Source organism: Pinus tabuliformis, chromosome 1_1, assembly GCF_031772625.1.
Source record: "Pinus tabuliformis cultivar Carrire ecotype Pingquan chromosome 1_1, CPIR1, whole genome shotgun sequence".
Classification (NCBI taxonomy): Eukaryota; Viridiplantae; Streptophyta; class Pinopsida; order Pinales; family Pinaceae; genus Pinus; species Pinus tabuliformis.
In genome coordinates this window covers 140,014,112-140,028,128 of record NC_142297.1, presented here as the reverse complement: position 1 = coordinate 140,028,128, position 14,017 = coordinate 140,014,112, and the positions used below count along the sequence as shown (strand labels likewise).

Here is a 14,017-nt window from a genome sequence, read left to right as displayed (position 1 = left end):
TCTTTTGCAAGAGGTAGATGGGGGTTTTATCCCTTGTTATGCTTTTGCTAGGCTAGTTTTGGAATCAGATGTGAACAGTCAGGAAAATATAGACTAACAGCCATAACATTTATGTAAAGTCAATCATCCACCATCCAAAACATATATCTGGGTATCATTAATCTATGATGGTAGGCATTTTTATGCATGTGCTGACCTAAAATGAGACTTTTAATGAAAAACATGGATAGCGTTTGGTAATATGCAATAATGCGACTCAGTATAATTCAGTGTTGGAAAAATCAGAGTTGGAAAAAAACTGATGTGGGCCAACAACTCTACAAATATGGCAAAAAAGGGCCAAAATCAGACTATAGAATCTAGATATAAACTAACAATGACAGAAGATTTAAAGATGGCAAATACAGATCAATTTTTTCCCTCGAAACGCACTGGAAGTTTCTTCTCTCGTAAAATTGCAAGCTGCTCACACTGCAAAACAAATCCTGAACTTCTCTCTTAAAGGCGTTTTCAAAATTGTTGAGCTGGCAAATATTTGAATAAGTCATGATTTTGACAATCTAATCGGTTGATGCAAAAAATCACCATCTATCTGGTTTTTGGACTAATTGGTGATTTTTTCCAGAATGGTTTTCTTAAAACTATATTTTCTATTAGGTGTATGTGTTGGTACTAGGTTCTGTTTCAGGTCCAGTGTTGACATTTGTTGTTTCTCGATTTGTGAAATTGAGGTTTTAGCAAATTTTATGTTTGAATCTTGAAAATGATCAGATATGTGATATTAGTAAAACAAGTAATATAAAACGACCTTATTCATCATAGAATGCAATAAAATTATAAATTACTGGATAACAGTCATGATTCGTTTATTAAGATTAAGATTCCTTTTCTCGTCGAGCATACCACATGTACCCCTTTTTCTCTTTAATAGTTTTTATCTTGTATTGATTGTTAATTTTGAGTGAGGTTATGCTCTGTTCGTTTTATTTCTTTTTTGTTCTTTTTATTTCTTTTCTGTTATTGATGGATCATTTTCCGCTGTTCTTGATGGATCATTTTCCGCCGATGGATCAAGATCAGCATGGTTTATTTATTTAATACAGTGGGAAAAACCTATCATAATTCAGCTGTCAAGCCAGCAGCAGGGACAGCCACCACTGGCTGCTATCCGTGAATGCAGGCTGTCTCACAACTGTTATTCAAGGAAAACCACACCACCTGGAATGATCTGCTGGTGGTCTGTAAGGGGGCAGGCTTTTACTCCTGCTAGATGCCTCTAGGTCTTGGGCTGTTAACCTGTTTCCTTACGTCCAAGGAAGACAAGCCCTTAGCCAAGCAGAAGCAGTTTTAGGGCATACTCAAGGCCCATCAAAATGGTTACTTATTGTATTAAGATAAAGGGTATTACTCTAAACCATAATATGTAAAATTGGAGAAATAGGAATTTTATTATATCCAAAAGAAAAATCAAAGTATATCTTAAAGTTCAAAAGGATTTCAAATTAAATTTAACCAGATTAAAATCATATTAATGTGATTAACCCTATTAACTTGACTGTTACATTTATTGGGTGTTTCCATTTCGATCATGTGTGAGCTGCGACCAACCAAAAATTAGGACGTCACATTGATCAGTCAATGTCTTCCTAAACGACATAATATAAATGTTTTTTTACAACAATTATTTGCTTCGATATGATACTTGATTCTTGGTTCAGATGATAAAAGCATTCTGCCTACTGTGGAATCAAACACTTGACTTTGTCAGTAAACATTTATAAATTGTTTCTATATTTGTTTTTATTTCATCCCTGAATTATCATCAATTAATCATCAATCGGTCCTGATTTATCCAGTGATAATGGTGTACTAGCAGCTACTCCGGATGGTTGTGTGGGTAATGAATCTACTAACAGAAGAACATGAACTTTGCCTTCTTTGGAAATTTGGTAACATAGCATTATTCATATTCTTCCCACCAGTAAGGAATTGTAGTTTTCGAAGCGAGGGAAATTTCATATGTTTTAATGACCGGTTAGTGAAGAAACTGACTCCAGAGTATATATGTTTGTAAAATGCCGTTTTTTCAGAACTTCTCCTGCCTATACTGTTTTCTGTCATCAGATGCAGATTGTAGCTAAAAGATGTGTGAGGAACCATCATAATACTGGATGCTCTTGGAATCACAAAGTCATTCCTTATGAAATTCAGTTACTGATTTTGTTTGCTATGCACAAAAAAGCTTTGAAAATGTCTAGTCACAAAAATGCTCCAGGTAGACTTCTTCTAGAGAACAGGCCCTGCACATCTTCTACAATATATAATCTGAACTTACAGAAGTTTTGATAAAATGTGATCCTAATTGAAAAATGGAAAATTATTATTTAAAACTTTCAAATCTGTGGTAGTGCAATATTTCATCCCTGAAATGTCATGGGAAGTTGAGAAGCCGTGTAGTTTGGCTTGGCTAAGCTATAAGATTCACGAGTCTTGTTGAGCCTTAGCTACGGTAAGTACTGGCCTAAGTTTTGCCCCATGAAACTCACCACTCGCCAGATTTGTGGGAAGCTCACCATACTCTCTGGACTCGCCATGTGTCAGGTCATACTTGTGAGTCCAACTTGGAGGCCCTTGTGACCATTATATGGGCATTTTGACTTGTGAAATGCTGATTGGAGTGGGGAAAATATATTGGAAATGGAGTGACTGGCAGGGAAGTTGGAGTGTTAAACCTTAAAACACAAACGTAAATACATAAACTCTCAGCCCTCAGATAAGTTACCAGTCATGCTGCAGAGGTTGTTAGACAATATTCAGCTCTGTTTCTTTGGGGTCACCCCACTGAAGTAACAGTTAGGTTTATCTGGTTAATTTGGGTTAATAGCTGTAATTGGGCAAAAATTTTCAGCTAAACTGTTAAGCTCTTTATGAAACTATCAGTTATGTCTTTGATATATCTTATTAGTAATTGTTGAACTTGGTACCATTTGTGGATTTGATCTTGGATATCTTTCAGTTCAGTGTTTTGTCAAAAAAATGTAGTGTCAAATGTTGCATTATTGTATTTTTTGTGACGATCTTATGAATTTGTGCATAGATTCTGGTTTTATAACTTATATGGATTGGGAAGGTCATTAGTTAAATTTTTTTGTGCACAAAATTTACTATATTTTGAGCTTTTCTGGTATTTGCCTAGTCATTGCTGAGTCTAGACTCTTTCTGGAGTTTTTCCCTAGTCGTCAGTCTTGCTGAGTCCCAGGCCAGCTGAGTCCGAGTCAGAGTGTGACGACTTTGGAGCAAACAAGGCATGTTAACTATGCAATTTCATACAAGAGAAACCCCAACATTAGTTTAGTGTTTTCTGAATTCAGCAAATTGTTTCCTGTCTACTCTGGCAAAATACTTATGGCCAGGTGTTTCAATTTCTTTAAAATGCCGTTTAGGAAATACTTCTCGATAGAAAAGAAAACGCAAGCATTAATCTTATTGGAATTGATTCCAAATGTGTCATTTAATAAGAGCCTGAGAAATGTCAAGAAAAATGGATCTTCCAGTATTTCACTATTTGTTTCATAAAGCTAATAGGATTCTTCCTCTGTTAAGGACTTGGATGTTCCTTTTAGAGTATGCATCGTCTAGGCATTTTCTGTGAAACTAAGATAATTCTAGTAGTTAAGGCTATTGGGTTCTTGTGTTGCAGCCAGATCGAGTGATGGAATTCTGCAAAAACAATGATTTGCAGCTTATTATACGAGCACACGAGTGTGTCATGGATGGCTTTGAACGTTTTGCTCAAGGCCATTTAATCACTCTCTTCTCAGCCACTAATTATTGTGGTATGTTCATTCTTTCTTGAAATGAAAATGTGATACGATTGGCTCAGGCGTGGCAAACAATAATATATATGTTTCTACAGGAACTGCCAACAATGCAGGTGCAATCTTAGTACTAGGTAGGGACCTTGTGGTGGTTCCAAAGCTGATCCATCCTCTTCCTCCGGCAATAGCATCAGCAGAGGCATCTCCTGAAGGTCATATGGAGGACACATGGATGCAGGTAGTTTTTCCTAATGGCCTTGATACCCTACCGATTTTCAGTTGTCTGTGTTGAAAGTTCTGATCGCTTTAATGTGGCTGTATTATTTTTTCCGGCTTTTGTTAATGCTTACCTTTGCTTTGGAATCAGGAGCTCAATGTTCAAAGACCACCAACACCAACAAGAGGTCGCCCGCAGGGTTCAAATGATCGAGGTTCTCTTGCATGGATTTGATGGCCAGATTTTTCTCTGCTTAGATCAGCCTTCGACTCCAGACTCCAGTTCATGATACTTGGTGGTGTTACAGTTCTGCATTATGCATTGTAAACTATATAGCAGTTTTGTCTGCACAAAGGTCAGATATTTTCTTTCATCATTTGTTGCTTACCTGCACAACTTTCTGTTATTCCAATTCTCTTTTCCTGGGAAGGTCCACAAGAAATTATTGACATTGTTGTGCCAACGCCTTTCATGGCATGCATAACTTCAAAGATGTGAATTCAATGCCAGAAGAGTATTATTGTAAAATGGTAAGGCTGCCAGCTTTGAAGGCTCGAATCAAACAAATCATAATTTGGCCTTGGAATGGAGTTTTATGTGATCTTTTGGAGGCAGATGCAACTTGAAGCGTCTGAAATTTGCAGCTACAACATCCAGGGTTCAGTGAAGAGTGGCAGCTGCAGAGAGCTGATTTCTATGGTGTACTTGTTACTTTATGGCTTCATCAAAGCAGTTGACAATGGGAGGTCTTTTGTTTGTGAATGTTGCATTAAGCTAATTTAGCTGGTCAATATTTTTCAATTTGTAGATTATTAAATATTATTCATAGGTTGGCAGGCTTTACCGAGTTGTCATTTGGCCTTGCCGTGTATCATAGTTAGAGCACATTCATGTGCCTGTCTAGAATTTTGCTGTTGTAGTACATAGACCTTACCTCAGAACACTATTGAGATATCAATCTATTAATTTTTAAGCATTTGCAGCGACTTAAGCTGTAAGTTCAAGGGTAAGCAGTTTCATTTATCATCTGAAATATGGTTTTGTAAATTTACCAGCTACTTGGGCTCTGGTGCCCTGGGATTATTTTTTACGGAGTCCTTTCGTCCAAAATCATTGAATCCTCTTTATTTTAGGGATTATCGTAGAGATTTACGATTCTGCGATTATTTTGGCACCGCTAAGTACGGGCGTACAATAAAAGGTTTCTCTTGGCCACTTAGTTGCCTTTATCAAATAAGAGAGTGACAGCCAGCCAGATTAAGTGACTTACAGTTTTTTTGGGCATTCTAGCTGGATTTAGAAACCGTAGAAATGTTTTGGCTGTCGTCGTAGCTAATTATCAAATTTTCGATATCTTTATTATCATCATGCCATTGCTATGTTAGAAACTAATCCTTGTATGGAGTTCATGGTGTTCATATCTATCTGTATTGTATTGTTTCTTATGCATGTTTGCGATTCCAAATGCGATTGCTGCTCATATTTCTGGTTCTCAGACCTGCCATTGTTTCTAAAGATGTGCAGAAAATAGTACAGTTCCTATAACGTCAGTCATACCATGCTTGAATATGCTGTCAGCCATGTTAAAGAAATGCGAAATGAAACGAGAAATCAGATCAGAATGGAAACGAAAATTCTCAGCTTTTCGCAAAAAGAAACATTTTGAGGGTGTTTTAATACATGCAAGAATAATTAAGTTGTTAAACATCTCTATATTATTCATCCTAGTATCGTTATTCCAAATGCCCTTGCAACTATATTTCCGGTTCTCATTGTTTCTCAAGATGTGGTACAGTTAGTCACACCATATTATGCTGTCAGCGATGTTACGAGAAATGCGGAACAAAATTAGAAGCATGTTCAGAAAGGGAAAAAGTTTAGCAATAATAAACATTTTAAGGTGTTTTCAATACACATATCCAAGAAGTTGTTTTTTTTTTTTTTTTTTGGGTGAGATGTGATTGTGGATGCAATTCTGTCTAAATATATTTCATGGTATGGTTCATATGAAATTAGTCACACCGAACTTGAATTTCCTGCCAGCCATGTTACGGAAAACCAGGAATGCAAAACGAAATAAGGATAACTCAGAATGGGAGACACATTACCAGGTTTCGCAACAAGAAATATTTAAGGGCATTTTTAATACATAAGTAATTATTTTTTACCTATTGAAGGTAAAACAAACCTTACATGAGCTTAATATATATAATATAGTTTTTGAACAAATCATTTAATTTTTAAAACTAAAGAGGGAGCATATTCAATGCCCTAACCAACAGTGAGTGATCCTCAATAGCATCGTTCATACTAACAACAGGATGTTTATAACAACAGAAATATCCAGATGTTCAATATTCAACTTATAAATTGTAAATCTTGTAACAAATGAACTAATACTTTACCATCTCATCCCCCCTCTTAGGGTGAATGACATTACTTTGACCATTATCAGTGGTATTATGATTCTGGCCTCAAAGCATATCCTTTGCATTTGTGTGCAAAATCTACCACGATAAAAGCATTGTCATCATCACTTTTAGTATTATATCCTTTGCATTTGTGTGCAAAATCTACCATGATAAAAGCATTGTCATCATCACTTTTAGTATTATTATAATCCATCATCGTCATGCATCCACTTTGATCTCTTTCTAAGCGGGTCAATTTAATGGTTCATTTTTATTTGGAAAGAAAAAACAATATTAAGAGGTGAAATGAATAATTAAATTAATAAAGGTTATAAAGAGAATTCAGGGTATATCAATGACCCATGTTATTGACCAAGGTATTTCAACTACCCATAATATTTGAAGATGATAAGTTATAAAAAGAAGAAGATGAGAGTTCATTTGTAGTATGAATGAGTATTGAATTTTTGATAATTGTTTAAGGGCTTAAGTAGCTTACGGTGTGAAAGAGAAGCTATTGATATATTTCTTGGTTTTGGTGTTGAGATATACACCTTAGCTGGTGGTGGTTGGTTTCGATGGGTGTAAAACCACCCTAGCTGATCATTTGCCTTTGCATGAAAGATTGAATTGATTATTCAAAGAGGCTGAATTTCCAGACTCAAGAGAAGGCTAAATTGACCAATCTGGAAGGCTGAGTTGGTTTATTTAGAGGGTTCGGTGGAGTTGAGTTGCAAAATTAAGGGGTCTAGGAGCCAAGGATTTCCACAAAATTCACCTAACAGGTTTTCTCACAAAATATGGATGTAATCTTCTTAGTATTAAATAAATGAAATTAGTTGAGGTTTGCTTTATTTTCTCTCCAATATTATGGGTTGCAATTTGCTTTTGCATGAGAGGCCAAATTGACTATTCAAGGAGGTCGAATTTCTAGACTCAAGAATGCTAAATTGACCAATCTAGGAGGCCGAGTTGGTTTATTTAGAAGGTTCAGTGGAGTTGAGTTGCAAAAATAAGGGTGTTAGGAGCCAAGGATTAATAGCTAATTCACCTACCAGGATTTCTTGCAAATTATTGATGTATATCTCTTAGTATTAAATAAATGAAATTAGTTGGGATTTGCATTATTTTCTCTCCAATTTTGTGAGTTGCAATTGCAAGATTTATTAAAGCACCAACAAACACCAACCAAAATTGGATTGCAATGGCCAGATTTATTTAAGCATTGATAATTTTCATTGCATAAATTTATATTGTTTTCGGTAAACTTTCATGCTATACTCCGTTGCAAAAAAATTCTAGAAAATCTAATCAATTAAATAAAAATGAATACTACAATGGTATCATAGTTAGTTTTCCTATCAGTTATTTGAAAAATGCTTCCAAATCAGCAAGGGGATTTTTTTCACAGAGATATTTAAAAAAATTGAAGATTGTAATGAAAAATGTGATGATTATGACAAAAAATGTGAAGATTGTAACATAAAATTACTTGAAGATTATAACATGAAATTTGAAGATTATAACAGAAAACAACTTGAAGATTATAACAGAAAAATTCAAGAATATAACAAAAATTTCACAAGAATGGTAGATTGGATCGAAGCATGGGCATTATCAATGGTGGTGAAAGGAAAAAGAAATTGCAAATTTGAAGCAACAATTAAAAACCAACAAGCATAGATTGAAGTGAGCCCAAATGTAAATAACGATTCAGGTAACAATATGGAAGAATAATCTGTCAAAAGTGAGATGCCTTGTGATGGATTAGAGGTTTGTGGCTACACATGACAACATAACAGTGGTTGGAACACTATTTCAGACTTTTTATAAGTACCATTAAAGGGAAATGATGCTGGAGAGAGGTATTCATCATTCTAAGCAACAAAGTATTAATCCATGTGGTAGATGCAAAAGAGACAACTTTTGTTGCTTCAATGGATGAAGGTAAAAGTCGTGGTCAACCTACCAAGGAGAAATTTGATAGGCTGCACTTGTTGAGTAGGAATATGGGCAGGAAGCAACAAAAGTGGCCTAGTTTTTTCAACCAAAAATAAGTCAACATTGACAATGGTTGATGATTGTAATCAAAAGCCTTCTAACCCATTTCCTAACAATACAACTATAGTTTTTGATTGAGGCAAGGATAAACTTCTGAAGAAGCATAATTCTATAAAGGAAAAGTCCATATATGACAAAGATAATTGATTGGGAACCAATTCTCTTAGTAGGCTTAAACATCAAGTTCATTACATGTAATATGGAAACTTGGGCTAGTCAGTTGTAGTTGTTTAGACTTATTACAAAGATAGTAGGGTTACAATTGGCCAAGCGAAGGGGTCGCCTGAAATATTTAGGAAGGGAAATTGTATTTTGACTCATGTTGTTCAACATATGCTTGTTAAATGTTGGATTGACATTTGGAAAAAATTACATCAACTAATCAATGTAGAGACTGTGAACATAAATATAACTTCCCAAATATTTCCAAACAATTGCTATTTCAGTGGTATGGGCCATGTAGATTGGTATTATAGTTTTCTTATAATTGAGGCTTGACAAATTGCTAGGAAAGTTTTATGCAAGATGCCCAAGTATCAACAAATCTGAAGGCTTAGAGTTTCCGATAGTTTTGGAGACTTGGGATTTCTTGGGCAAGTTATTCATTTTCAGTGGTCTTGCCCGATGGGTTGAAGCCTTGATGGGGCCCCTGAGCCTTGAGCCTTGAGCCTTCCTTGATCTTCGATCCATCCTTGAGCCTTGAGCACAAGTCGAAAAGGTGCTTCGCCGAGGTAAATGTCTGTTCCTATCTCTACTTGAGATAGGGCTTATCACCGAGCTATCAATTAGGAGGGAATGAGTCAGAGCAGGGTGTATTACCACCGCAGGGAGTTCTTTGATGATAGTTACTTCCGTGAAAGTGCTCCGTTGAAACTTCAACAAGGAGGTGCCCAAATAGTTGATGGATTAAAGAATCGAAAAATGGCAGCAAGAAAAAAAATCGAAAGATGGCCAAACGCAATAAGGAACGATCACACGGATTTGAGGTTAGTGATCCAGGGTACAACCTTGCCTCAACAGACTGGTGCCACTAGCACTTGCTAACACACATGTGGCCCTGAGGGGACTGACTTGAATCCCAGTCCATCCATCCTTGATGATTGGGGTGTCCCTGGTTAGGGAGCCGATGCAGCCTTGCCTCAAGTTATTGGTGCCACTAGCGCTTGATAACACACATGTGGACCTAAGGGGATTGACATGACTCGCAGCTCCATTGCTTGGTTTGTCCCAGGTTAGGGAGCCGAGGCAGCGTTGCCTCAAGTTATTGGGGCCACTCACTTCAGGTTGGTGGTCTTGAGGGGACTGACAAGACTCCCAGCGCATCCTTGATTGGGGTGTCCCAGGTTAGGGCGTCGCGCTGTCGTGCCTCTCATATGTGGTACCACACTCGACATGTGGACCAAAGGGGACAACCTTGAACCCAAGCCAACATGGCTTGTCTCGAATTAGGGAGCAAGGCCACATTGCATCATCGGTGTGGGTGCCACCACATGGAAAAGATCACAGGTGGGCTTGATGGTGCGACCTGCCCCTAGCCCAATCGGGGGGATGGAGTGTCTCTCAACAGGGTTCTTACTAGGGTGTCACCACTTTCATACCCTCAGTCCCGAGGTTAGGGAGCAAGGCTGCCTTGCCTGAGAAATAATGGGGCCACCGTTGAAGGGTGGTCCCTCAGGGGACAACTCCTTGTGGGACGGGGTGTTCCCTGAAACTAAGGTTCTTACTAAGGTTTAACACTTTTCTATACCCTAAAGGGTAGACCTGAGGAACTTGCCACTTCGAAGTTGACCTTCTTGTTTTCACCACCATAATTATAGGCGATGCCATGTCAGCACCTATAATTCATGAAAAAAGGGCTAACCACGTGATTATGATGAAGAATACTCTAGAAGAGTCTATATTGTAACTCTGGTTAAGAGTTGAGGTAGTCAAACCTAACCACTAGTAGGCTATCAGGCTGTGTTATAATCGAGTCACTAGGAGAAAATGGGGTTCCATTCTTTCGAGTGCATTTGTTCCATAACTGAGCAAAAATAGCCAAGAGGGATAGGAGATAGAGCACACAAAGCGGATTTTTTTACTATAGTAGCCCACGGGCCAGAAGTCATACTTCTCTGTACTCAACCATATTTCCATTAAGAGAGAGGGCATAGCAACCTCACCTTCATGCTAGGTTTTTCTCTTGAAAGGGTTTTTCAGGGCATATTGTGTGCCAAATGTGTTTGTAAGTTTTATTTCACTGTTTTATACTTTCTACATAATTTTAATTCACATGCATACACTATTAACAATAATCTACAAATCTTTAAATCTAAAGAGAAATAATATTGTAGTAATGTAGATTTTGTATTTTTAAGCACAATTTCATTAGATATGTTGGGACATAATGCCCAATGGAATATCCACAACAATTTATAGATCATATTGGTATCATAGCGGGGCTATTTGAGTATATTGTGGATATTTGCATGAGATCTTGATCGATTGGGCCAAAAGTCGTAAAACCCTAATCATGACCCACAAATCTATGAATAACCCTCGTGATCCTTCAGAAGAGAGGTTTTTGCGGCTAAAACAACAAGTTGCAGATATAAATAATAATGTTAATCTCCTCATGATGACCTTGTGAACTAAGCTTGGGATATTCAACGAAGATGGGGGTTCTAAAGCAGACGACAAATCAAAGGACAAATCAGATGGAAAATTAGGGTATCAAAAAGAAACATAGAACCAGTCAAAGAAAGGACTCGAAAATGACCAACCCAATTCGACTACCATGAATCATTCATAGTCCTTGTTAAAAATGGAAGCGAAGGTCGATATCAAGACACACCATGACGATATCAACAATATGGAGCTAAATCATTGGTTGCAACAATTTGAAGTGTATTTTAGTGTCCATTAAATTGTGAAAGAGCATCAAATTTCATTTGCGCAACTGAAATTAGAGGCGATGCCCTGACATGGTGGGAAAGCCACTCTAAGACCTTTAGGTTGGAGGGAGAACCTTAGTGACTAAGTGGGAGGACTTCCAAACCCTCATAAAGTCATAGTTTTACCCTATTGTGTACGAAGATGACTATTGGATTTGGTGGCACTACTTCAGGCAAAAGTAGGGGCAAAGCGTTCAGAGTACACCACAAAGTTTAGAAAGATGGCCATAATGTTGGGTATCTCCCCAAGTGTTTAGGAGTACACCACAAAGTTTAGAAAGATGGTCACAATGTTGGGTATCTCCCCAAATAAATCCATGTACTCAAATGTTTGGGGGGTCTGCACCGCCACGTATGGGAGAAAATGATGTTGTTCAAGGTTAGATCGGTGGACGAGGCTTGTGTATAGACACAATACTTGGAAAACATAGGCTCGAAGAAAGGGAAATCAAGTGGGTCACAAGGAAAGGAGAAACAAACCACTTTTAAGGAGGGGAAGAAGAAGAAGGGGGGAAAAGATAAAATTACGACAACCACGATACATCAGTGCAAAGTTCTCAACAACCACTGCAACCATGCAACATTGATGACCATATAGAGAAGCGTTGGAAGTTGCATCCAAAGCTTAATCTTAAGAACAAAAAGAAAAACAATAAGAAGAAGAATCTCATGGCCACTGATTCAACCAACCAATTTGAAAATAGATCGGACGTGGATGAGAAGATCATTTGTACTTCAGTGCAGGAGGTGAATCATAGTAGCCTTTAGCAACAGGAAGAAAAATAAATGAACAAACTCTTCCAAATAAATATATAGGTCAAGAAGACCACTATTGATGCCCTATTTGACTGAAGATCATAAACAAATCTTATTGCAGTATAGTTGGTCAAGAAGTTGGAGTTGGAAGTTTGTGATCATCCAAGCCCATATCCATTGGTATGGGTAACTAAGGATGTGGAGTTGAAGGTAACAAAAAAATGCAAAATTAGATTTTCCATCAGTGTTGGTTTTATTGATGAAGTAGAACTAGATGTGGTTTAGATTGATGTATGTGGAGTCGTGCTTGGGAGTCCCTACATGTACAAGCGAGATGAAATATTCATGAGGAGAGACAACTAGTATCAGCTCATTAAGGATGGAAAATCTTTCATCATCAATGTGCACAAGAGAATCTAAAAAAACATTGTCGGTAAGTTTGAACCAAGCCAAGAAATTGATCAGTTCCAACAAGAAGTATGTTTTATTGTTTTTAAGAGAAAATTAATTTGTGTAAGAGTCAGTAAGAGGCAATACATCATTGAAGGGGTGTACTAAGAAATAGAAACAACAATTGGAACAAGTGCTACAAGCATAAAGGCATGTGTTCCGGGAGCCTAAAGGGTTACCGCCTAAGAGGGAAGTACAATATGAGATCCAACTATTGTCAGACTCCCCATTGTCAAACATTAGGATGTATAGACAGTTTGTTATAGAAGAAAGTAGGGTGAAAAAGCGATTGTAACAATTACTGGAACAAGGTGTCATTCGATCGAGTTCATCGCCATGTGGGTCACCCATTATCATTGTGCAAAAGAAGGATGGGACTTGGCAAATGTGTATAGATTACAGGGCATTGAACAAGATCACACTTAAGAACAGGTACCCCCTGCCCATGATATATGCTCTATTAGATCAGTTATAGTAATAAAAATACTTCACCAAGCTAGACTTAAAGCTTGGATATCACCAGGTTCGAGGCAAAGAAGAAGATACCTGGAAGAATGCCTTAAAAACTAGGCAAGGCTTGTATGAGTGGTTAGTCATTCCATTTATCCTATGTAATGCACCAACTATGTTTATGAGATTAATGAATGATGTACTACACCCTTTTATAGATTCATTTGTTATTGTCTATTTGGATGATATAATGGTATATAATACTACTTGGGAGGAACAATCTGACATATGATGTAGGTGCTAGAGCCATTGAAGAAGCACCAACTACTAGAGAATCTCAAGAAGTGTGAGTGTTTATGAGTCTTTGATGTATCTCGGTTATGTGATAGGTGGATGAGAACTAAAGATAGATCCTGCCAAGATAGAGGCCATCATGAAATGACCGATGCAAACTAATGTTTTTGAGGTTAGGAGTTTTAATGGGGCAACACAATACCTGAGGAAATTCATAGCCTCGTTCTCAACAATAGCAACACCATATAGAAATTCTATGTAGATTCAAAGCTTCTCTTGTAATTTACTAAAACATAAAACTTGAATCTACTCTACTCATATTAGAAAATCTATTCACGATCGAGAAAGGAAATCATAAACATGCAACATGAATAAACACACAAACATGGAGAATTATCTAGGGGAAAACAACTGCTCAAAACCCCTTCCTATATGTATTACATTAATAAAAAAGTAGAGAAGAAATAGAATGCTTTCTCAAGCATGAGCAACCTCTAGTCTATCTCACTACTTCAAAATCCGAATCTGGTCAATAATTAACCCATTTCCTGCCTTTCCAAGTCCCTATTTCCTTGCACCGTTCAATAAGGAATTAGCCCCTATTAATTAGGGAAATTGCTCATTGGG

At 37.2% G+C, this 14,017-nt stretch overlaps 1 protein-coding gene across 1 annotated transcript in view; it reads left to right on the top strand.

Annotated features, from left to right (window-relative positions):
- LOC149212026 (serine/threonine-protein phosphatase BSL3-like) overlaps nt 1–4,717 on the top strand; it is an 82,064-nt gene extending 77,347 nt beyond the window's left edge. Inside the window, exons 19-21 of the mRNA XM_089391648.1 lie at nt 3,701–3,836; nt 3,917–4,056; nt 4,186–4,717. Coding sequence (XP_089247774.1) covers nt 3,701–3,836; nt 3,917–4,056; nt 4,186–4,269 — 360 coding nt within the window. The 3' untranslated portion in view covers nt 4,270–4,717. The remainder of the gene's footprint in view (nt 1–3,700; nt 3,837–3,916; nt 4,057–4,185) is intronic.
- Nucleotides 4,718–14,017: the final 9,300 nt, after the last annotated feature.